Here is a 25,940-nt window from a genome sequence, read left to right as displayed (position 1 = left end):
GTTCAGGGGTTAAGGCAATAGTTTGTGTCCAATAAAACTAAATATGTTTACAGAGTACTTCCTGCAGTGAATAGTAATGAGGCTGTTCCAGGTTTAGACACGCCAGGTGAAGTTACTCTCAGATATACTACCTTTACACGGATATTCGAAAATGTCTTATTTATAATGAAATGTAAATTAAAAAATGCAAAACAAAATTGTTTGTGAGTTTTTTTCTTACCTGAAAATGTCGACAATATTTCGGTGTTAGTTGTTATATATGAGCCGTCCAAAGTCACAACATCGTTGAATTCCACCCATCAATGCCCTAGTTAAGAAACTTTGATCAAGAAACTTCTTTAACGTTGGATGCAGTAAGTCTAAATGTTTTTAAAATACTTTAAAATTATGAATTTACGTGGAGAATTTATTTTCATTGATTATCAATCGACGCGTTTATATATCCACGAATTGACATATTAAGTATGCCTACACTAAAATTTTATACAACAATATGAAAATACCCGATTATACAGTAACAGTACAGTTAACTAATATATACTTGATAAAGAAATCCTATAATTCTGTCGTCGTAATAAGTTTGAAATGAGGTATATTTGATTCGCTGCATTGTGTTAACATAGCTATACTACCAAAGTTTACGTACATATCAGTGTCTGTAACATAATGCTCTATTAAATACAAAAACATACTTCGGCAGGTGTTCTGTAAATGAGAACCGACCTAACAACCGTATTGCTAAGGATCGAAGAGGCGTAAACATATATCGTAAACAAATGCATTAAGAAGTGACCTTGTCCAAGGTTGTTGGTAAACAAAGTGAAAACAAAGGTCATTATAACAGATTTTTACTGTAAGAGTCTTTTCCAGCTTGTTATAGAAAAGTATTCTTCTGATATACTCGGGTTTCATTAGCTTACTATGTCTTTCTCTGACGTTTTCATCCGATTTTCATAGTTACTGCACTCTCCGTTTATCTACGACTTCGCTTCTCTCGGACTTTATCCTATACCCGTCATTGTCTGTTCTGTTGCTTTCTGTCTTCTTTAATTACTTGTATGATGCTTTATCCGTCTCCATGGCAACGATATCAGACCACCACTGTTGATGTTTCGTGTTTGTCTTTTTCAGTTACGATGATCGTCCTATTTATGATTTCACTTTTCGGATTTAATCGCACGCCAGCATCTGCTAGCATCAACAACGGAGCTACTGTGCAGCTTGACCTGATTCAGACGATTTAGCTACTCCGGCTACACGAGTTTTGTACGGAAAGGACGAGTCGACAAGTGTAGGAACGGAAAAGATGGTTTAAAATATTTGTGCAACTCTACTGCATTATCTGAAAAAAGTGTGTTTTGGGATTATATTTTTTTCATTTCGGCGCCAAAAAGGATTCTGTTGATATTATAGAGTCCTTATGGATATGTTTACATAAACATATTTATCAGTGAACGTCACAGTACTGTTTGATTGGAATACTGTATACTACAAGGTCTGCACGTATATTTTGTATGAAAGTGCTGAGTGATACGGCTGCTTGAAAGCGATATATATCACTATCATAACAGAACAGCTGGTATATGAAATCTATATATAGATATATACAGGTATAGCAAAACGTGGATTTAACTTAACGAAAAATTCGCTGCACGTCCGAGTGAATATACCACTGTTTGGATTTTGTAACAAACTGTATAAAAATCATAAAGGGTTGTATCTGGTTACTAGTTATATCCCCAGTGCAGCTGTGTGCGTGAGCGCGCGCTAGGGTACGTCACCCGTGAATAATAGCCTCCAAGTGCAGATTAAGTCGTTTCCTTCACAACAAACTACTATGGCTGTTACTAGCCTGAACGGGACAGAGCAGACGATAACAGCTTTTGTGCAGGATATTATCCGATATGCACGTCAGAAGGTCGAGGACGGTGAAGGGGATGTAAATAACATGGAGGAAGGAAGTGATGAATCACGAAATTTGACCACTTCCGGTCATCTTTGCAACGGAGACGCCACAGAAGAAGAGGTAGGTATGAGCTAGTGTTAGTAATATAGTATACTCAAACGTAGATACAGTGGGTACGCATGAAATTTTACTGGCAAATCTTAACGTAGAATTCGACATTAAGTGTTCATAACATGCGTATAAAGTCCATTGTTTATAGTATCAACAAAATATTTAGTTTGTAAATAGCACCTGGCTGGCACGGAACTGATGGAGCCAGGCAAATACACATGCCAAAACCATATGCTGCGCAAGTAAAATTAAAAACAGTATAGTTTGTTTACAGAAAACATATAAAAACAAAACAAGATCACATCTACCCCTGTTTGAACTGTCTTCAAGCATGACTGTCTTAATAACTAATTCGATTAATGTTAGTATGATAAGCTGTTTATCAAAGACAACTGTTAGTATGATAAACTGTTTATCATAGACAACTGTTAGTATGATAAGCTGTTTATCATAGACAACTGTTAGTATGATAAACTGTTTATCACAGACAACTGTTAGTATGATAAACTGTTTATCACAGACAACTGTTAGTATGATAAACTGTTTATCATAGACAACTGTTAGTATGATAAACTGTTTATCATAGACAACTGTTAGTATGATAAACTGTTTATCATAGACAACTGTTATATGATAAACTGTTTATCACTGTTAGTATGATCAGGTGTTTATCATAGACAACTGTTAGTATGATAAGCTGTTTATCATAGACAACTGTTAGTATGATAAACTGTTTATCATAGACAACTGTTAGTATGATAAACTGTTTATCATAGACAACTGTTAGTATGATAAACTTTTATCATAGACAACTGTTAGTATGATAAGCTGTTTATCATAGACAACTGTTAGTATGATAAGCTGTTTATCATAGACAACTGTTAGTATGATAAGCTGTTTATCAGACAACTGTTAGTATGATAAGCTGTTTATCATAGACAACTGTTAGTATGATAAGCTGTTTATCATAGACAACTGTTAGTATGATAAGCTGTTTATCAGACAACTGTTAGTATGATAAGCTGTTTATCATAGACAACTGTTAGTATGATAAGCTGTTTATCACAGACAACTGTTAGTATGATAAGCTGTTTATGATACACAAATGTTAGTATGATAAGCTGTTTATCATACACAACTGTTACTGTTTATCAAACTGTTAGTATGATAAGCTGTTTATCACAGACAACTGTTAGTATGATAAACTGTTTATCATAGACAACTGTTAGTATGATAAACTGTTTATCATAGAGAACTGTTAGTATGATAAGCTGTTTATCATAGACAACTGTTAGTATGATAAGCTGTTAATCATACAATACACAACTGTTAGTATGATAAACTGTTTATCATAGACAACTGTTAGTATGATAAGCTGTTAATCATACAATACACAACTGTTAGTATGATAAACTGTTTATCATAGACAACTGTTAGTATGATAAACTGTTTATCATAGACAACTGTTAGTATGATAAGCTGTTTATCATAGACAACTGTTAGTATGATAAGCTGTTTATCATAGACAACTGTTAGTATGATAAGATGTTTATCATGGACAACTGTTAGTATGATAAACTGTTTATCATAGAGAACTGTTAGTATGATAAACTGTTTATCATAGAGAACTGTTAGTATGATAAGCTGTTTATCATAGACAACTGTTAGTATGATAAGCTGTTTATCATAGACAACTGTTAGTATGATAAGCTGTTTATCGCAGACAACTGTTAGTATGATAAGCTGTTTATCACAGACAACTGTTAGTATGATAAACTGTTTATCACAGACAACTGTTAGTATGATAAGCTGTTTATCATAGACAACTGTTAGTATGATAAGCTGTTTATCACAGACAACTGTTAGTATGATAAACTGTTTATCACAGACAACTGTTAGTATGATAAGCTGTTAATCATACAATACACAACTGTTAGTATGATAAACTGTTTATCATAGAGAACTGTTAGTATGATAAACTGTTTATCATAGACAACTGTTAGTATGATAAACTGTTTATCATAGAGAACTGTTAGTATGATAAGCTGTTTATCATAGACAACTGTTAGTATGATAAGCTGTTTATCATAGACAACTGTTAGTATGATAAACTGTTTATCATAGACAACTGTTAGTATGATAAGCTGTTTATCATAGACAGACTGTTTATCACAGACAACTGTTAGTATGATAAACTGTTTATCATAGACAACTGTTAGTATGATAAACTGTTTATCATAGAGAACTGTTAGTATGATAAACTGTTTATCATAGAGAACTGTTAGTATGATAAGCTGTTTATCAAAGACAACTGTTAGTATGATAAGCTGTTTATCATAGACAACTGTTAGTATGATAAGCTGTTTATCATAGACAACTGCTAGTATGATAAACTGTTTATCATAGACAACTGTTAGTAAGAAATGCTGTTTATCATAGACAACTGTTAGTTTGTTAAGCTGTTTATCATACAATACCAACGGTTAATATGATAAACTGTTTATGATAGACAACTGTTAATATGATAAGCTGTTTATCATACAATACACAAATGTTAGTATGATAAGATGTTTATCAAAGACAACTGTTAGTATGATAAACTGTTTATCATAGACAACTGTTAGTATGATAAACTGTTTATCAAAGACAACTGTTAGTATGATAAGATGTTTATCATAGACAACTGTTAGTATGATAAGCTGTTTATCATAGACAACTGTTAGTATGATAAGCTGTTTATCATAGACAACTGTTAGTATGATAAGCTGTTTATCATAGACAACTGTTAGTATGATAAGATGTTTATCATAGACAACTGTTAGTATGATCAGGTGTTTATCATAGACAACTGTTAGTATGATAAGCTGTTTATCATAGACAACTGTTAGTATGATAAGCTGTTTATCATACAATACACAACTGTTAGTATGATAAACTGTTTATCATAGAGAACTGTTAGTATGATAAACTGTTTATCATAGAGAACTGTTAGTATGATAAGCTGTTTATCATAGACAACTGTTAGTATGATAAGATGTTTATCATAGACAACTGTTAGTATGATCAGGTGTTTATCATAGACAACTGTTAGTATGATAAGCTGTTTATCATAGACAACTGTTAGTATGATAAGCTGTTAGTATGATAAACTGTTTATACAATACACAACTGTTAGTATGATAAACTGTTTATCACAGACAACTGTTAGTATGATAAACTGTTTATCATAGACAAGTATTTGTATGATAAGCTGTTAATCATAGACAGCTGTTAGTATGATAAACTGTTTATCATACAATACACAACTTTTAGTATGATAAACTGTTTATCAGAGACAACTGTTAGTAAGAAAAGCTGTTTATGATAGACAAGTGCTAGTATGATAAACTGTTTATCAAAGACAACTGTTAGTATGATAAGCTGTTTATCATACAATACACAACTGTTAGTATGATAAGCTGTTTATCATAGACAACTGTTAGTATGATAAGCTGTTTATCATACAATACACAACTGTTAGTATGATAAGCTGGTTATCATAGACAAGTATAAGTATGATAAACTGTTTATCACAGACAACTGTTAGTATGATAAACTTTTATCACAGACAACTGTTAGTATGATAAGCTGTTTATCACAGACAACTGTTAGTATGATAAACTGTTTATCACAGACAACTGTTAGTAAGAAATGCTGTTTATCATAGACAACTATTAGTATGGTAAGCTGTTTATCATAGAAAACTGTTAGTATGATCAGGTGTTTATCATACACAACTGTTAGTATGATAAACTGTTTACCATAGACAACTGTAAGTCTGATATACTATTTATCATTGACAGTAAGTATATTATATTCAACATTGACTGTAAGTATGATATAATATTTATCATTAACTGTAAGTATGATAAACTATTTATCATTGACTGTAAGTATGATATACCATTTATCATTGACTGTAGGTATGATATACTATTTATCATTGACTGTAAGTATGATATACTATTTATCATTGACTGTAGGTATGATATACTATTTATCATTGACTGTTATTGTGATATACTATTTATCATTGACTGTTATTGTGATATACTATTTATCATTGGCTGTTATTGTGATATACTATTTATCATTGACTGTTATTGTGATATACTATTTATCATTGACTATTTATCATTGGCTGTAGGTATGATATACTATTTATCATTGGCTGTTATTGTGATATAATATTTATCATTAACTGTAAGTATGATATACTTTTTATCATTGGCTGTTATTGTGATATACTATTTATCATTGCCTGTAAGTATGATATACTATTATCATTGACTGTTATTGTGATATACTGTTTAAGATTGACTGATACTATGACATAATTTTCAGTACTGACCACTGTTAGAATCAGATATTGTTTGTCATTGATTTGAAGAGCTAGTTGGACGTCTTGAAAAACATCAAATCCTTATGTCATAAATTAATTTTTATAGCATTCGTTCACCAATTGTTGAAACAAATCGTATTACCTTGCCTTGTGGATTGAAACTTGCTGGTTATGTCGCTACTTTAAAGTTTGAAGAAAACAACTGCATTCATACAATTAAGAGATATGATTTTGTAATAAACTCGTGTAAATATTAAGGATGGCGTAACTTAATATCATTGCATTTTACCTGTCAACATTTTCTTCGCTGTCCTTTGCATTACAGCGATAAATCTGAATAAGGATGACGATATTGGCCGATATTTTTTTGTGTTTATTTGACTTATTACAGATATATATTGAAATCAATCTTGATACTAATGGGAGCTTCATGTTAAAAATTCCAATCAAGATATGGAATCTGAAAATCATTCATTTTTCAGATATCTATTTCGTAAAATCTAAAACGTATCCTTGTTTAATCAGTCGCATGAGAAATTGATGAGATTCAATCCCAGTATAATTGAATCTATGTATTCTTGAACAGAACTGTGCCACAATATCGAGTCTATTAATATCAAACACATACATTCCGACGTGTAGCAGTGTTACCGCTAGCTCTGGCTAAATAATATATTGAAGGCTTAGCCGAGCCTGAGATACCATTAAAACATAGATTGGGGTCAGCAAATGTCCTTATCATTCCTTCGACTACCCCTCAGGGGTATGGCACTAGCCTCAATTGCAATTTTCTCCGATAATTGTTTCAAATCGTTGATGCAGGGAATGAACTGGTATTTATATCAAACCTTATTAAGAAGAAAGTTTTATGAAGACAAAACTGAAAATAGGCATTTGCATCATTGAGAAACACTATCGGAAGGTTGCTGTTGTTGTCATGATGATAACATAAGATACTGTCCTGTTTTAACTTGTCCTGTATTCTGAGTCTCTTTGTTTATAACAATGGATGTTACAAAGATTCCTGCTGGTTGTCATATTACAGAGAATTACTTTCTTGTGACTGCGCAAAACAAAACAATTAAGCTACAGTTACAGGGATCTGATTTTGACTAGGTTTTTTATGTTATGAATCCGTTGTTTATTACAAGTGCTCTCTAGGAGAATCTTGATTTTTTTCGTATTCACATGTAAGTTAAATATGATATGTAGGTTCCTTTGTATGTCCTTGAGATTGCAGGTGGTAGATATACTGCTGGTGGACTATTTGTCTCCGAGGTTTGCCGTAATCTGAATGCAAAGTTTTGATTCATTCGAATAGTGCCACAGATCGGAATATACACATGTACTTTACATTCTTCTAAAATTGACATTTAAAGAATTACAAAATGTACTGAATCATGGGGCTAGTGAACCTCTCCATCTAATTTTTTTTTTACATTTTTTCGATCATTTTAGGCTTTGCTCAGTTGCCTCATGGGTTTAACATATAGACTAAGTATCAGTAACTGACTGCGCACTAGAAGAACAAAACAACTGTATGATGCAGTTTTGTTTAGTTTATGGCTCTACTGTATCTTATCCTATGAATTTGTATGCCTTTTGCAGTCTCTCTATGAATGTTTATATGACGATGGGCGTGTTCAGTAAGACGGTTTATGTTGTAGTTAACGTGTTGTTTATTTTTATTTGTATTATGAACACTGATCTAATAACATTATATTTGTTAAGGAAAGCTGTGGGTACCGACTGCTTATATTGCTAAAGCGTCCTTTTTGACGATGTTGGATGTTTTGTTATTTTTTTGTTGAATGGCTTGACTGTTTATGTAAAAAAGACTACCTCAAATTGAATCATCAGTAGTTAATTTCTGTGTCCTAGACAACTGGGTGCTTAAGACATGTCCATTTTTGGCTCATAAATAGGAATTTCTTGCCACACTGTGAAATCATTCATTTTTTGTGGTTAATTTATTTTCGATGGTTTCATAAATACTTTTAAACCTTTCTTATGTCCATGGACTATTAAAATCAGTATAAGTAAATGTAATGAGATATATTTATCCACAAAATAATGTGTCCTCGAAATACTTTGGGTCACATGACCTATTGCTATAGTGCATTGTCCGTCGTCGTGCGGTGTCCGCAGTCCGTAATTTTTCAAACACCATTCCTGATTAATGCCTCTTCAGATTTCTTTCAGATTTGGTTTGAAACATCATTGAGGGTGGGAACTCATTTCTTAAATTCAGAAAATTGACTCTATCCCTAGGGACCTGGGAACAGGGCCCCAAATAGAAAGTCAATATTTTACTTGACAACATTATTTCTTCTTACTACCTTTGTTGATTTTCACTAAATTTGGTCTGAAATATCTTCTTTTTTTTAATTTAGAAAGTTGATGTGACTCGAAGGGACGTAGAGGCAGGGCCCGAAATGGAGAAGTCAATCAATATTTTGTTTCAAAATGCTACTCTTTCTTGATGCTTGAATGGCTTTCAACTAAATTTAGTCTGAAACATCGTTGATGGAGGGGAATAAGTTTTTTAATTCAGGAAGTTGATGTAGTTTCTAGGGATTTGGAGTCTGGGCTCGAAATGGAGAAGTTAGTCAATATTTTGCTTCAAATGCTGCCCTTACTTAAGGCTTGAATGGCTTTCCACTAAATTTGGCCTGAAGCATCATTTCGGGCGGGGAATCATTTTTTTTTTTAATTCAGAAAGTGAATTCATACCCTAGGGACTTTGGGGTGAGTTCCCAAATGGGGAAGTTGGACAATATTTTGCTTCAGAACGCTACTCCTTCTTAATGCGTGGTAGATTTACACAAAATTTGGCCTTAAACACCACTACAGGTGACCAATCAGTTCTTAAATTCAAAAAGATGAGTCAACACTTAGTAACCTGAGGGCGGGGGCGGGCCTCTAAAGGGGAAGTTATCCAATATTTCGTTACTCCTTCTTAATGCCTGGGTAGATTTCAACCAAATGGGGCCTTCATATTAGGCTTTGATCCAAAATCCAACATAACTCATCTGAACAAATGGTCTGAACTACTTCTCAAGTTTCATATACACTACGGAGAGTTTGATTGGTTAGGGAAAAAATTGGTTGTAATTTTTCAGCCCTGGTCAAAACTTCAATATGGTACCACAGAAACCATTTTTTAACGTGATTGTGCAACTGGTTTTTATGAACTGAACCTACCATTCCTTAGTTTCTGATACTTTCAAGGAATGTTCAAAATTTGAATTTATCGGATTTGTCAGACCACCATCAGCGAATTATGTGGTTTGACCATCCATTCGTGGAAGGGTAAATGACCGTTAAGGACCATAGCCCTTTTGTTGTTTTCTTCATTTTTTTTTTTATTTTTTTTTTGTTTGAAACCAGAAAAATTGAGACCCGCGAAAATATATGATTTCAGACTATGTCATTCTTACTGAGGAAATATATACATAAAGCACAGTACATCTTACAAAACTTTCTGTTTCTGGGTTAGAAGATGACTTGGGAAATCATGACCTCCATGATATATTCACACTTTGGGAATGCGACACGAACGGTTATTGAAAAAATAACCATTAGCTTCCGGTTGCCAAATATTTTATTATTTTTTTTATTATTCGTGTCTTTGCTACGCTCAAACATCTTCATATTCAAGCTCAGCCAATGACAATAGCATGGCAACCAGTCATGACGATCTCGGATATCATAGGTTTAGTTACCTGGTGTTTCCTCACATGGACGTGGGAGATAATGTGTAAATGATTAACCCGATCGGATCAAAAGCCGATATCCTTTCTGGCAAACATGTGATTGTTTTCAGATGACAAAAATAATTTGTATGATTGATAGCCTAAAGATCGCATGATTACGGCCATAGTGCCATCGGGTTGTGTTTGCCTATCACATGTGGAAAGTGGCAAAACGTTTAAACGTTGTGTATTATAACTCGTTTGACCAATTTACATATAAATACCGTCATTTACTATGGGTTCGGCTACTTTACATTCAATATGCATTTTTTTCCAGATCCGGGATAAAACTGAGCAAAAACACCTTCCATCTGATCCCAGTGATGCTGTTGTTGACAAAAGCCATGAGAAGGTCAGCGAGATCGGTTTAAACATAAAAACAGATTATCTGGATTGTCTAAGCCCGGAGCAACTCATTGCGCCTCGAGCGGAAGCGGAACAGTTCATTGCACCGCAAGTGGAAGTTGACGTCACAGATCTTGATGACCCAGAAATTATAGAAAGCCAGGACGAAAAAGAGGCTGCAGGGTCAGAATTAAACCCAGTAACGATAAATGACAACGAAAATAATGGTAAACGAAAATTACACCATTTTCGGGTTTTAACAAAGCAGTTACTTCAAATATTGGTATTTTCTTATTTTCCGCTATTTTCATGGATGGAATATAATCGCAAAAAGGAATACTTTGTAAGAAAAAATAAATTGAGGAAAATCGTAATATATCTAATTTATTTTTAGTTTTTGGCGGAATTTTGAATCGTTGAAAATTAAACTTTTACAGCTTGTATACTAAAGCACATAAAGTGATCAGGTATGCATGTATTCATTAAGATTGTAACGTAAGACAAAATGCTGATATTTGAGAGGGAATTTATTGTGTGTGGGGAGGAGGGGATCAATAAATGTACATTAAATCACTCTTCCACTTGTTCAAGATGCACTTTTTTCTTCTATGAATACATCTTAAGACATTCGAAGCATTCTTCTAACTTTATTTGTACAGTGCTAATGCAATGATACATTTTGATTCACGGATATAAACAAAATCCTATTTTTTGATGTGACGTAATCTGTAACACCAACATTTGGTGGAAACATACATTTGTTTACATACCTCAGTCCATTAGTCAATTTAGTCTACGAAAAATGACAGACATGGAATGATAAACAAATTAAATTGAAATGACAACATTGTTTACACTGCATTAATTATGTCAATTGTCAGTTTTATTTGTTACCAATTGCACTACAAATGTCAGATACGTATAAACAAGAACACACATCTGAGACCCGGAGTTAACAATAACATTGATGATGTATGTTACTTGTATCTATTTTCCGCAATCATTGTAATGAACCAGCTGTGGGGCTTGGTCTTGGGGTTGACTAACTGTGGTTTTGATAAAAAAAAAAAAAAGAAAGACAGGCTTCACGCTTCGATGCCAGTTATCATCTTGTTCAACCTGAGGCATCGACACATAACACTCCAACATATACAATGTAAGCAGCATAAATTTGGCTTTGGTTTACCCATTTTTCCTGTTAACAACGAGAGACTCTGGGGATTTGCCGCGTAATCATCTTGAAACATACATCGACAGGTTTTCAGCTTTATAACATAGAAGAATCAATAAGAAATTGACCTATGTCTCATTTATATTCATTGCATTCAATGTGGCATTCTGTTCGGTTTAAATCGAATCCTTCTTTGGATTCCCTTAAAAGCCCCATACATACATGCTATTTTACCGTTGTAGTATCTCTGGTAACTTAATTTGCAGTAAAGATCCTCTCTGTTCAATCCATGGCAATGTTAAAGATGTTCGAGAAAATTTATATCAACAAGATAACAGAAAAAAAGAATCAAATCATAAGGGGTTTTCCTTTTTTAGGAAAATTCTTTGAAATTTAGTAATTTCTTGTTGGTCACGTTCCGTCTTTAGTGTTGGATTGTTGCTGATATTCATCATCATCAATAGTATAAACTCAATAATTCCCCTTCATCATCAATAGTATAACCCCAATAATTCATCTTCATCATAAATAGTATAAACTCAATAATTTCCCATCATCATTAATAGTATAAACTCAATAATTTATCTTCATCATCAATAATATAACCCCAATAATTCATCTTCATAAATAGTATAACCCCAATAATTCATCTTCATCATCAATAGTATAACCCCAATAATTCATCTTCATTAATAGTATAAACCCAATAATTCATCTTCATCATCAATAGTATAACCCCAATTATTCCCCTTCATCATCAATAGTATAACCCCAATAATTCATCTTCATCATCAATACTATAAACTCAATAATTTCCCTTCATCATCAATAGTATAAACTCAATAATTCATCTTCATCATTAATAGTATAACCCCAATAATTCATCTTCATCATCAATAGTATAACCCCAATAATTCATCTTCATCATCAATAGTATAACCCCATAATTCATCATCATTAATAATATAAACTCAGTAATTCATCTTCATCATCAATAGTATAAACTCAATAATTTATCTTCATCATCAATAGTATAACGCCAATAATTCATCTTCATCATCAATAGTATAACGCCAATAATTCCCCTTCATCATCAATACTATAAACTCAATAATTTCCCTTCATCATCAATACTATAAACTCAATAATTTCCCTTCATCATCAATAGTATAACGCCAATAATTTCCCTTCATCATCAATAGTATAGACACAATAAACCCCCCTCATTATACGGTTGTTTCACTCTTCTGACAATTCAGCGAACATATTGCATTAAAGATATACTCGAGATACAATCGACTTTTTTAAAAAGAAAAAAGGTGCTTTCAATGCTGATCAGCGACACAATGATGTAGTGATTGATAGCGAAGGAATGGCTGTTTTATCGTTTATCAATACTACTGAAACTGAGATCAGAATCGGACACAACGGTTTGTGATACCTTTGTGGAAAATGTAATCGTTTCCTGTCAGATCCAGTTCTGAACTGGTCTCACCTTTCTTTTCAACTCACACTAGCTTACTATTTTTCTCAACATTTTTATTATCTATCTATTACAGAAGTATAGCTCGTCGTTATTTGTGGTAGCCCTCTTGTTGACGCTTCCCTAACGAAACGTGCTTATGAAAGCGTGGGAGAGATATTTTTTAAATTCAGCACAATGTCATTTTTTATTTCTGTTAATCATTTTTGCAAATTTCTCATTCGCACGTGCGCAGGCAAACAAAGGAAAACATTCTAGGGGAAATAATAGGAATACTATTTTGAACCGCCCAAACAAGATAACATGGAATATATATACATATATATATACCATGGCCCATTAACAAACTAAAATGTCCTTGCTATCACTCCACAAGATCCGCTGATTTTGAGTTTACTAAACGCCATTTTTTTACTCACTTATGATATAGATTAACCATACTTTAATCCAGGTTCACAATTTACACACATTTATGAAATAACCATATTTTTTTTCTACAGGTGTGATACTGGTAGTCCATCCCAACGGCAGCACACAAACGGTTGTGGATTACATCAATGATATCATTGAATCAGCCAGAAAGCGCGCGAACGAGGAAGCAATTGAGAGCTTGAACGACGTAAGTTGATACTCATATCTTTTGTTTATCATTTAACGATACAATACTTCATAATTATGCATACAATTGTCATGCCAAAGCATTTTTGCGTATGCGTCCAAAACAAAAAAGAACCTACCGCCATGTTAATGAAATCTTATTCAAACACAAATTTGATGAAGCTACGGCAAAAAAGAGCAAAGGGACGTTTTACAATGAGACTTATTTGACTGTAAAATATCATTTGTGAGAAGAGCGATTAAGACCGATTGACATGTGAAAGTCTCTCCGCTCTTGTTCGGAGACAAACGATGGTGTATATTTACTACACTTCGGCATAGTGCAGACGACATACAAGTAAATGACAAATTTTAATACAAATTCTGAATTAAATTCAGTAGAGCCAAATTTTGAATTAACTTCATCATACAGCTGTTTCATCCTTTTGGGACTAGTTAGTGATGCTAAGGGACTAAATTTTGAAACCTAGGAGATTCGGAGATAAAGTTAAAGTAATCGATAGAACTATCAAAATCTAATTTTCATATATCTGAGAAGATGTTCCCAAGAGACCCATGAAGGTATACAGATAATTGTTCTGGAAAAGGTCATGTACTGGAGTGTGCTAGAATGACTACAGGAAACTTGTAACTTCAACTCATTGGCGATAAAACAATGGCGAGGTGCCACTTCAGAGTATCACATCTCCGTGCGCCTGCACTTTGAGATTGCTTGCGAATGGTCCACATCTCCAACCAACAGCATGCGTGTCTTCAAGCACACAATAAAAACAAAATAAACAAATACAAGGAAACAACAATTTATAGGATTTACGGGACGTAATACATCGTTAATTGAGTCCATTAAAGTTAATTAAATAGGATACATAGGTTGAATTTTTTTCTCATTAAGCCTTATCAAACTTTTCTTCGCTTTGGAATTTGAATTCGACCGCCTTTGTAAAAGGATTCATTTTTATGAACTGTAGAATAGCTATTTGCACTTCTCCTATTTTGAGAAGCTTGAGTAGCTTAATAGCATTTGAAAAGGTCGGAACTATTTTTGGTTTCTTATATTACAGCTATTTGGAAACTTGTTTCAAAACTGCCGACAGCTCCGCAGTCGTTTGGCATTTACTCTGTATATTGAGTTTAGTCTATAGCGTAATTCTGTTAGAAGGAAAGCAGTATGAGTTTCCAAAAGTTATGTTTGAGTATATTTTTAACCAAATGCAATTTTCTTGAAAGGTTGTTTTTCATTATATTTGCAAACGTGATAATTTGCAGTAATTTGAATATTTTAATAAAGAAAATTTTTACTTGGTCTATACAAAGCTTTATCTCTGTTATGTCTAAGTTCTCAGGAAATATTTGTTTTTCTACCTAAAAACTAAAAAAAGTATAAACTGACTAATTCTATACTTTGTCACACCTTGGAAGGGGTGTTTGTTCTGCCAAATACAAATTTTAAAAAATTGAGAATGACTTGTAACACTTAATCATGCATGGCATGGGGTTAAACATGGGGCTGCTGAAACCTGTTTGAAAATAACTTTTGGTTTTAAAAACATGTATAAAATGTATAATTAGTGTTCATTTAGCATAATGAGCTTTTCTAGTAACGTTTTACATTAGCACTAAATAAATGACGGCTGCGCCCTCAAAGGAATTCTTCACGGAAAATGCTTCTTTGAAAAACAATTAACTTCATGCGAGAAAACAAATTCAAGTATAAGAGTATTTAAGGTACATTCATCTTTGCCTGTCATTAACCGGAGCACATTCTATACATTATACCATTATAATGTTTTATGTTTGAGGATATTTTTATCCTATACTAAGATAGTTTACTGTTCAGATGATTCTTCGATCATAGTAGGTCTGCCATCTTTCCTTAATCGATTCTTGTTCTTTGTTCACACCAATCACTAAAACCCATTCATATTGACCTAATGAAACACTGGAGCTAGTAATGTTAACTGCACTACTTGTAATAAACTTTTCTTATTATTTTTTATCAATTATCAGTATATTTTTCTTTATTTCTGTGCTTGTCATTCAAAAGTTAAGAACCATCAACGACTTTGCGTGACTTACCAGCTCTCTGTGGAATATTACACTTTTGTTCACGTGATGCAAAATACAAAACTGAAATTTAATCAAAGAATCAATCCTAATTGGAATGTTCCCTAATTACAACATGTTCAAATTTCCAAATTAATTAGTGGAATGACTTTATTTTTTAACGTCTTTAATTTTGTCGAAAAAGGCAACACGTTTTATGTTGTTCAATTTAATGTTATGCTGTAAACTTAGCAATTTTAGAGGCAATTCTTGGCGGTGCTATGAATTGACTATTGATCTATTTTGTGTTTTCATATATTTCGTTTACAAGCCAGATAACTGACAATAGCACCAATGCATGCCATGCTTGAAATTTTTCTAAATATGGCATTTGAATATGGCAGCATTATGAAATTGATTTTAAAAAATGAAAAGAAGCAATATAAATAAGGCATTTTTATTCTTATTTCCTTTTATGACCCAGGTATCATTTTGTGGATTAAGACATGGTATGATAAGTGTTTTCGAAATTGCTACGAAGAATCGAACGTTTGAGATGCCAAATTGAAAATTTGAGCTGAGGCTATAGTCATATAAGGATGGTCAATAGACCGTATAATAGTCTTCAGAGTTATGATTTCTAGAATAGATGTATAGTTATAGGTTCTTCTCAAAGTCTAAAGAAAACGTCAGTGATCCATAAAATTTGCAAATGTCAGAACAAAATTTAGCCAGCTTAAAGCAAGTAGCAAAATCGAAAATTATATTTTTCTCGTCGGTAATGGTCTTCTGGGTGTTTACTAGCTTTAGAGAAATAGATCCAAAATATTACAATGTGTAAAAAGATATTGATAAGAAAATTTAAAAACTAATGTGTATTTTGCTCTTATTTATTGTAATGCCACTGCCATTTTATGGAGGCATATGGTATAACCAATGACCACCATCCCCGAAGAAATGCATTATCTTGTGTTTAGGGTACAAAGGCTAAGGTCAAAGTTACCGTCACTATTTATAGAAATATATTCATCCATGATACTAATACGCATTATGTTCTTAAAAATTCCAAAATCGTTTGTTTTAATGGAGGCTTTAGAGAATGCCGTACACAATCAGTATGTGCTTGGTCGCCACAGTTTCAATATATTCTAACCGCAAAACAAAAGCCAGCACTGTTCACGCATCTGTACACTGCTGACAGAACATCATATAAAAGTGATTGATGCTGACCAAGAATACACGGCCAATAATCCATGGTCAGCATCATCACGTATGTTGATACTGTCTGACATCCTGTCCTTTTCTACCTCAGACATTTAATCATTAACTATGTTATCTAGCCCAGTTGATGAATACCCTTATGAAAATCTCACTTCCGAAGAAGACCTGAAGCACTGTATGTAATACCTTAGCTTAATCAGTTCACAGTAGCTGTATTTCCAGAAGGCTTAGGCTGAAAGATTTTCTTCAGTCATTGTACTTCTAGCACCTGCAAGCAACGAGATTACTTCTTGTCTGGTTTTGAAACACAATGAATGCTATGGCTTCGTGGTTCATGACGTCATGTATAATAAGATGCTTTGCCCTCTGGCACGTTCAGATGAAAATTGTGTTTCTTTATATGGAATGTGAGAGCTATTTTTGGTACTTTTTTAAATATTCACAAATTGTTTCATCTATTCCATCTATATGTAATTGGTTCCTGTAGAATGCAGAACAATTAGTACTCGTATGAAATGTCTCATTTTAAGTAATAACGTTAGACCTGGATTTCAAAATGATAGAAAGGAAGTAAAACAGTAAAAAAATGAAGAAAAAATAACTTTTAAAGATAATATCTTAAACTTAAAAATGCTGAGCTTGAAATATCAACTCTCCTTCCTCATTTTCTGCCAAATATCTTTAATTAAATCATTTCTATTTGTAGTATTCTTTCGTTTTGTTAGCACAATATCACGTCTAAGTAATCAGTATAAGGTAGGAAACAGAATTATGTTTACTGTTTGAAGTTATGTGTGTAAATGTCACGCTTAGTAAGGTGCAACATAAAATCTAACCTATCGCTAATGCAATTATGCAAATTAGCAATCCATCAATTTTAATTTGACATAATCAACATATTTTTAAAAAGGTCACCCACAATTCTAGATGATATTTATCAGTTAAGCGTAGACATATTTTATGTTTATCCTATAATACTAGTAGTCATTAGGTAAATGAATAAACAACACATTGTTAGCATCGCTGTTCATTTTGTTGCCTGGTGCTGTTAGGCAACACATTAATTTCGGTTAGGTTCGATCAATATAACGCAATCTTAGAGCAACCCATTTGAAATATAGTATGTAATTATCGAACAAGCCGGACATCATATTTAACAGTTGTGTTACTAAATTGTATTTGTCCTGTTTACGACCTCTTAAATACCAAACATTGATTTATTACCGCCATCGATTTCGTCCACATCGCAAAGACATTGTCAATATTTGCTTGTATAAATGACAGATAACAATGAAGGCCAGCTTGATATTAATACACGTGTATACACTATAAGCTTTTTTTTTTATTACATTTTTGAATTTATAGATAAAGATTTTATTTTTTATCTGTTAAAGGAATCCAACGCTTCGTTTTTAAATGGACACATTAAGATGTCTGTTAAACACATATAGCTTCCATCACATAAAGATATACATTGTCTTGGCAGAAATACCAGATACAACTGGTCCTCAATAAAAACAATAAAAGTTCTTGGGATAACCGAATGATGTTCAAGTTTCAAAAATGTCAAGTATAAGTTATGGTTTTAACGATTTTTCTACTTTTCGTCCAAGATTGATAAACAAAAATGATGTAGATTTGCAACCTATCAAAAATGTTTTCATTAGAAAGGATATTAAGCTACAATTGCCTCTATATTTCGCGTTGTCATCCTATTTCAGCCATAAGGTGACATCTTACAACACTATCCGACCTCCGTTTGCACGATGTTATTATCAGTAGAGAATACTATTTATCTCAAGCGTCATGCTGATGTAGTTTTTGTCAGCTTCACACACGCGAGTTATTATGAAACATTAATAACACTTCACCACAACAAGTCACTACGGATCTATTAATTTCGCACATTATTTATATTTAATATAGCTTAGATGATAGATATGTAAGTAGGTCATCCGCTCAAATGAATAAAAACATATTGATATTTCCATATATGAAGATATATCAGTTTAAATGTGTGGAACCTAATTATCAATGACGATATTTACAGTATCAGTATCAAGCTTGAAGTGACATTTCGTTAAAAAAAGGCTCAAAAACAAAAAATATTGAACAATATATTATTATTTATTTAAACTTTCCCTGCAAAGGATCATCCACGCTTGTACTATTGTGAGATTTCCTATTCTAAGCCTAGAGCTGAGAGACTTGTCTTTCATGACCTTGATGTCACCTCAACAATGCGTGTCATTGAAATGAAGACGATAACACATATGATAAAAATAATCAAGCAGAAATTAAGACGGGAGTTATCAACACGATCTAAATTGTTCTTTTTTAAGAGAAACATTATTTTGTCCATATAAATCGCAATGTTACTGTTTCAAATCGCGTGATACCAGTTTTTGATTTTGTCTTAAATTTCAAACGAGTAACAATGTATATTGTACTTTATATAAAATATGCCTACATTTTAAAAACATATGATACTTAAATGACACACAACTTGTTTCCGGGTAAAAAAATAACAATTGTTAAACAGCACATTCCAAAATCTTTAAGCTGGAAAATCTCGTGTTGTAAATCTATAAATGCTATAACTAAATTACTATCCCTCAGAGTCATTTTTCTAACGGACAGGAACTTATTGACCATGCAATGAATGACCGTGATGGCCTCCACGTGGCCAATAATACATGGTCACTTTACCCATTTAATGGTCAGAAGGCAATAACAGTTCCGTTGTCATTCCCAGCTGGTCAGTTCAAGTCATGGTTGAAGGCCTACTATCCTATCTGTCATTTCGAAATTTGCGAACATCGTTTAAAGGACACAAAATCAATCAAGTCTGCCATATCCTTGAAGACTTGCTAGCATTGTTTTATAGTATGGATACTCAAACGAGATTCATTAGTTTCGGCGAGGACAAGGATCGGAGAACATCTAAATTCTACGAGCATAATTTGTAGAATGTAAGTGAGTAATAATCATACATGACCAAATATGGAAAAACGATGAATGATGACACTGATGTAACAGACAACTCATGTTTGGTCCAGTTATTAAGCAAACGTTTGCAATATTGCCCATTTTCGACTTTTCAGCCAATGAGTGAAAAAATAACATAATACATACATTTCTGTTAAGCGTTGAATGTTGCACAAAAAAGTGTCGCTTGTTCTCAAGCATGATAAATACACGTAAGAACTATGTGATTTTTATTTTAATTGAAAATTATGTACATTGTAATCTGACACAGAAAGGAATATTTGTTTTCTTCTCAATGGCATCTATATGTTAATTAATCATAGATTCTTTATTGCTTTTTCAGTCGTCCAAGAAAGGCAAGAAAAAGAAAAGATCTGCTGACTCGGGTGAGTTGATTGAAAAACCTTCAAATCGATTACCTATGATTAATCAGGAAGGAATTTCAAACCGGAAATTAAACAGGAACAAATAAGAAAAGAATGGAAATGCTGAAACAATTTCACGCATGGCTAAAAGACGAAATGTTAGAAGGCTAGCTCATTATGACACTGCGTGTTTATACCGATTTTATCGGCGGAATAGTTGAAACAGTATGAGTAAATTTATTCAAAATGTTGTATTGTTTCAAATGTGATACATGATTTTTCAGAAAAAACAACAACGTAAAAGCCTTTTTGAGGTTGACATCTTTCAAGAATTCAATTCCAAACTAAGAAAAAGCAAAAGAAAAGGTCGCAATGAATGTTTCGACATTGACATCAATCTCATGAACTTTGGGAACCCATGTCCTCATTAACACTTTCGAGCCGGGTTGTTATTTAGATTGAAATGATTTGCGGATTAGTCCGATGTTTCGTGCGCTAATTTCTTCTCTACATGGAATCCCGGGGGATGATTGATAGCTACGTAAATTACCCGACTGACCCCGACTGACCCCGACAGGTCATGGAATTTATTGCCATCTAATGTATCCTAGCGTGGCAAAGAAGAAGTTGTTATTAATTTTGTGTTTAGATATTGCGGAATGTATTTCATTTTAAAGTTAACATCTAACATAATGATCACGGTATAGAGCTTTTAGATACAATAGAGTTATGTCCCCTGATATTGCAGATATAAAGTGTCTGGTTGACCAGTGTTGATTGATTTTTATTGTGTCTTTCTATACAGGAAAGCAAGGATCCCGAAGAGGTTCCAGTCGGACAAGCGCAGTTAGAGAGCTCATATCAAGGATATTCCGGGTAAATACGATCACTCTGTCGGCGTAAAGATAGAATGTGTTTTATTTTTCTATTAGACAGAAGCGATTTTCATGTTTAAGATACTTGATTTTGAAATGACCTTATCGTGTTTTGAGTTACAATTCTCCTGAATGTATTTGACATACTTGACACAGATCATCACGTGACTTGCTTGAGATGATATGTACATTTCTGTGAAACAGACATTGAGCCATACACATTTTCTCACACGAATCAGAAATCGATGGTAGAGTAAGATTTACTTGATTAAGCTGTCAAACAATCACGGTAGCTGAAAGACTCAAATATTATATGTAAATACTTGGGGGAGGAGATTCATCACTGTCACAGTCTGGCGATGATCTTTGAATATCCACTTTCTTGTTCGTATCTGTCATGCTGAGTGAGAGATTGATATATGGAAGAAGTTGTATACTTGCGTCCACTCGACTTTCAAATGAAGTCGATACCCATTTTAGACATTTTACTAAATAACCAATCTACATAAGGCTTTATTTATAGATCTGTAGAATGTTTTATTTGAATTAGCAACAGTAATACTTTCCGAAATGAAATGGTTAGTGACACGGTTCAGAATATTCACATGGACTTGAAGTTATCAGACACATAATAATTACGCAAATTTATTTAATAAAGGGACTAATGTTTTTGTTTTGTTTTTTTTTTTTTTTTTGTTTTGCGATCATTTTGGATTTTTTTTCCTTGTCTACTCTAAGACTTCAAAAGTTAGGCCGTTAGCGCTACGGACAAGCCTTAGAAGAACGAAACAGCTCAATGATGCAGTTTAATTCATTCTTGGCTCTATTGTATCTCACGCTAAAGTATGTAAAGATGCTATCCACTTTCGTGTACTTTGTACAATTTTCCAAGCCAGGGTGAAAAAATGGAAAGAGATAACAATGACCGACCGCTCACTATATCTATATCTTATTGTATCGTTAATAAAAATGTACGTCTCAAACAACAATCAACACCCGATGTTATGTGTCTCCATTGCAAGATCTCAGAATTGTCCAACCTCAAGACAACAACATCTATAATCGCTAAATAGTATCGGGCCTGGACAGGTTATGTTCGGAATTGTTTCATCTAAATAAGAGAGCGATAGCTTTTGAGGAAAGATTAGCCATTAAAATGTACAATCCACGATAGCATCATTAAAGTTTTCTCTGGTCTATGACTTGCTTTTCACATGCCTTATTCATATGAACTACTTGCTATTGAATTTCTGTTTTCATTACAGCGGGAAGACGTCAGTGACACACTGGAAGGTGACAATGGTGTTGGAAATTCGCAATTTGACAATTCAGTAACGGAAAAATCGACAACAGACAAGTCAGCTTCAAAGAAAAATAAATCAAATAAACGACATCATTTTAAAACTCTTTTGTTTCAAAAGAAACAGAAATATCAAGTTTCGACAGAGGCTCTCGCCACGGACGAAAACTCGAGAGAAAAAATCAGGAAAAGACAAAAAGTTGGCCGGGCTAATAGTTTCGGAAAATCGCTTCGAAACATGTTGTCCTGTTCATCGTCTGTAACAACGGTGTAAATGATTCATCGACCGATAAACTTTTGTAAAAGTGTGTCATCATTCATTTCATCACCGGATACTTTCTTTCAGTCATTGTTCCAAAACATGCCACCTCAGACGACATCTTTTACGCTTTAAGTCCCCACCAAACATGCGCAGTTTCCCTCTCACGGAATTGCAAACCTCCGTCAGACCTGGATTATTGAAGGTTTTCAAAATGTTTGAAAGTATCTGACATACACAAGTTTCCTTTACCATGTGTATACGAAGTGCTAAACTTTCACGTGTTATAAAATTTTCGATGAAAATAAGGACATACCCTTAAGTGTTTAAATCATGATTTCGTTTGAGAACGATATGTTCGAATTCCTCGACATTATCTTTCGAAGTAATATCTCTATTTTCGAAATTTTATAAAAGAAACCCTTCAATTGTTTTATAATGCATATTGAAATTCAGTTTTCAGAAAATAATGACTGTGGTTTCAATTCCTTTGACTGACGACATTTTGTCTGATTCCTCGGTCATTATATTGTCTTTGAGAAGAGAAAAAGTAACAAATAAATCAATGTTTAATTATTGTTTCGGATGGAAGTTTCAGCTTAGAATCGTCAAAATATTATTATATCGAAAATCTTACTTGCATGCTGCAGGACAAAAGTTTTCTTTTAAAATATGTTGTAATATTATGCGTGTAAATATATATTTGTATTTCCAATAAATGAGTTAGAAAATGTCTATTTTTATAAAATAAGAAATAACAGTATTGGTAACATAGTTGCGCTAATATCACCAAAGGTCTATTCATATAACACAAACTGTTGTATAGAAGCCACAGATCTATTGTTATTACAAAAATGTTCAATTATATTATTATTGAAAAATCTTGATTTGTAAGAAATGCATCAAAGAGCTTACTAAGACACATAGTTCTTGTAGGGTATAATTTGATTCAGTTAAAGGTAAATCGAATACAGAAACCGTTCAACTTATTTATCTTTATTAAGTAAAGAACATCTTTCTTTCGTTTACTTCAATTTTAAAAAAGCTAAGATATCAGGCAAATTATTTTGTAAAAAATTGAATATTGTTATATATAGTCATTATTGGTTCATTGATGTTATTTCTTGTGTATTGATTATGAATAATTTGCATTTAATAAGTAAAGTTAAGACTTGAATCTATGAGCTATAGATGGTCAATAACCTTTATTAAGCTATCGTTTATCTATCATTATATTCCTAACTTTGTTATCGAACCAATCATACAATTTTCATACCTTTTATACAATACTGAGGACGGATAATCTATATTTCTATTTTCTACGTTCGTACATGTCCTGCAAAAAATAGATAGCCAATGGTCTGACAATGTTGTTTGTATCAGTACAAATTAATGTGTCGCTTTTTCCGATGGAGTTTATTTGTTTGTAAAAGGCACTGATAGAAACCAGTATTACAGGCAATTTACTAAAGCATTCTTTAAAAGTAATTCTCAAATGTCTGATATATTTTACAAAATGTTTTCATTATGTTATACTACCGTTTGCAGTGAATAGATGTTTCAAGGGAGCTAACCCAAAAAGACTGCGAATGTTTTCCTGTCAGCCCTTTCAAAAATATCAATTTTATTTCACTGGTATATTTGAAATTTATTTCATTTGTAATATAGGTTAATACAAATATCACTATCACTGATATCATTATATACAGTGCATTGATATATATGTCAAAACAGAGATCCTCTGAATGTTCCTGCTACCTGTAGTACAAACCTTGGTAATTAACAGATACGTTTTAATGGCGTTAATGTACATATCAACTCAACAAAAGTCACCGCATTTCATTATTCAGGATGGCGACACCGTTTACCATTGACCTCTATATCACGTCTATATGTGACCTTGCCACTTGTGTTGACGTGTTGAACTCTGTTTCTATGTCATTGTCACGACAATAAATCAATATTCCATTCTGTGATGAAAGAAGTTTAACAACATTCATTTAACAACAATTATGTCATAATTTCAATTTTGAAGGAATCGGCGTACTTTGGATCAGGTGTTTTTTTAGTTATTTGGTAAATGGTTTGCTTCTTTTTCAAAACATTGATAAGGCTGAAGGAAACTTAAATAGTTAAATAGATTTTCACAAATTCTTTATCTGTCCCTACTGATTTCCTACTAAGACTACGATTATTTTACATGAAACCGTGTTTATGAATTGTATGAGAAATGTTCGTTTAATTACTACAAAGAACGAAGCAAGAGGTGCGGAGGCTCTTACGGGAACTTCTAGCAAATTCTCATTGGAAACCTTTAGTACAAGAAGCAAGTTTCCAAAGACTTTTAAGTCACAAACCAATAAGAAGTTTTCTATAATAATCAGTTGGTTGCCACAATTGATTTCTTCAGTTACTGTTTCTCAGAGTTACACGATATTCCAATTCAGTACTTTATTACATCAGATATAACGGATGTTTCTAGTTATTATCATGATATCGTGTAATAATGTGTTGAAGAAATCAGTTACAGTTTTGTTCGCACATCGTTTATCCCAATATTATGTACTAAAGGTTGTTTTGTCTTGACATGTCTCCACAAAGAATAAAATATTGTTTCCGAAATATGACATTGTTTTCTTTCTGCTTTAATTCGTTTGTTATGGGGTTTCAAAGATTTTTTCAGAAAAAGTCTTTAGATAAGGAAATGTTTAACTTGCTCGAAACGTCAAGTGCAAAATTGCAATAAACTCGTATACAGAGGTAGATCTGAATATGTTACTTTTGGACATTTTGCTGACGATAACAGCTGGACGTACTGTCATATAGCATCATAATGCTAATAATGCTTCTATGCTTAGAAAACAAGTAAATACCTGCATGTACGCGTGATCAAAATCCAAACTCCAATCAAATAAAAATGAAGCAAAATTTGCACAAAAGAAAAATGAACACGAAGACTACTGAAAAAAGAAATGAATATTAGACCAAGCGTTTCGTAAGAGTAAGTTTTTTCTGCTTCATCGGCAACATCTGCTATGTAAATTTTCATCAATCCAAATAAGCGATGTCATATTTTCAAATGAGTAAAAAGGATAGGCAAAAACGAAACAAGCAAACAA

The 25,940-nt window shown here is 33.0% G+C and overlaps 1 protein-coding gene across 1 annotated transcript in view; it reads left to right on the top strand.

Annotated features, from left to right (window-relative positions):
- LOC132562601 (uncharacterized) overlaps positions 1-25,443 on the top strand; it is a 28,585-nt gene extending 3,142 nt beyond the window's left edge. Inside the window, exons 2-7 of the mRNA XM_060227352.1 lie at positions 1,132-2,026; positions 10,431-10,725; positions 13,653-13,771; positions 20,366-20,408; positions 21,193-21,263; positions 22,528-25,443. Of these exons, the coding sequence (XP_060083335.1) occupies positions 1,838-2,026; positions 10,431-10,725; positions 13,653-13,771; positions 20,366-20,408; positions 21,193-21,263; positions 22,528-22,836 (1,026 nt within the window). The 5' untranslated portion in view covers positions 1,132-1,837 and the 3' untranslated portion in view covers positions 22,837-25,443. The remainder of the gene's footprint in view (positions 1-1,131; positions 2,027-10,430; positions 10,726-13,652; positions 13,772-20,365; positions 20,409-21,192; positions 21,264-22,527) is intronic.
- Positions 25,444-25,940: the final 497 nt, after the last annotated feature.

This window comes from Ylistrum balloti, unplaced genomic scaffold (genome assembly GCF_031769215.1).
Source record: "Ylistrum balloti isolate Yb309-2 unplaced genomic scaffold, AGI_CSIRO_Ybal_v1 Utg371462, whole genome shotgun sequence".
In the NCBI taxonomy this organism is placed as follows: domain Eukaryota; kingdom Metazoa; phylum Mollusca; class Bivalvia; order Pectinida; family Pectinidae; genus Ylistrum; species Ylistrum balloti.
Note: the sequence above shows the minus strand (reverse complement) of the source record. Positions and strands in the feature narration are given on the sequence as shown.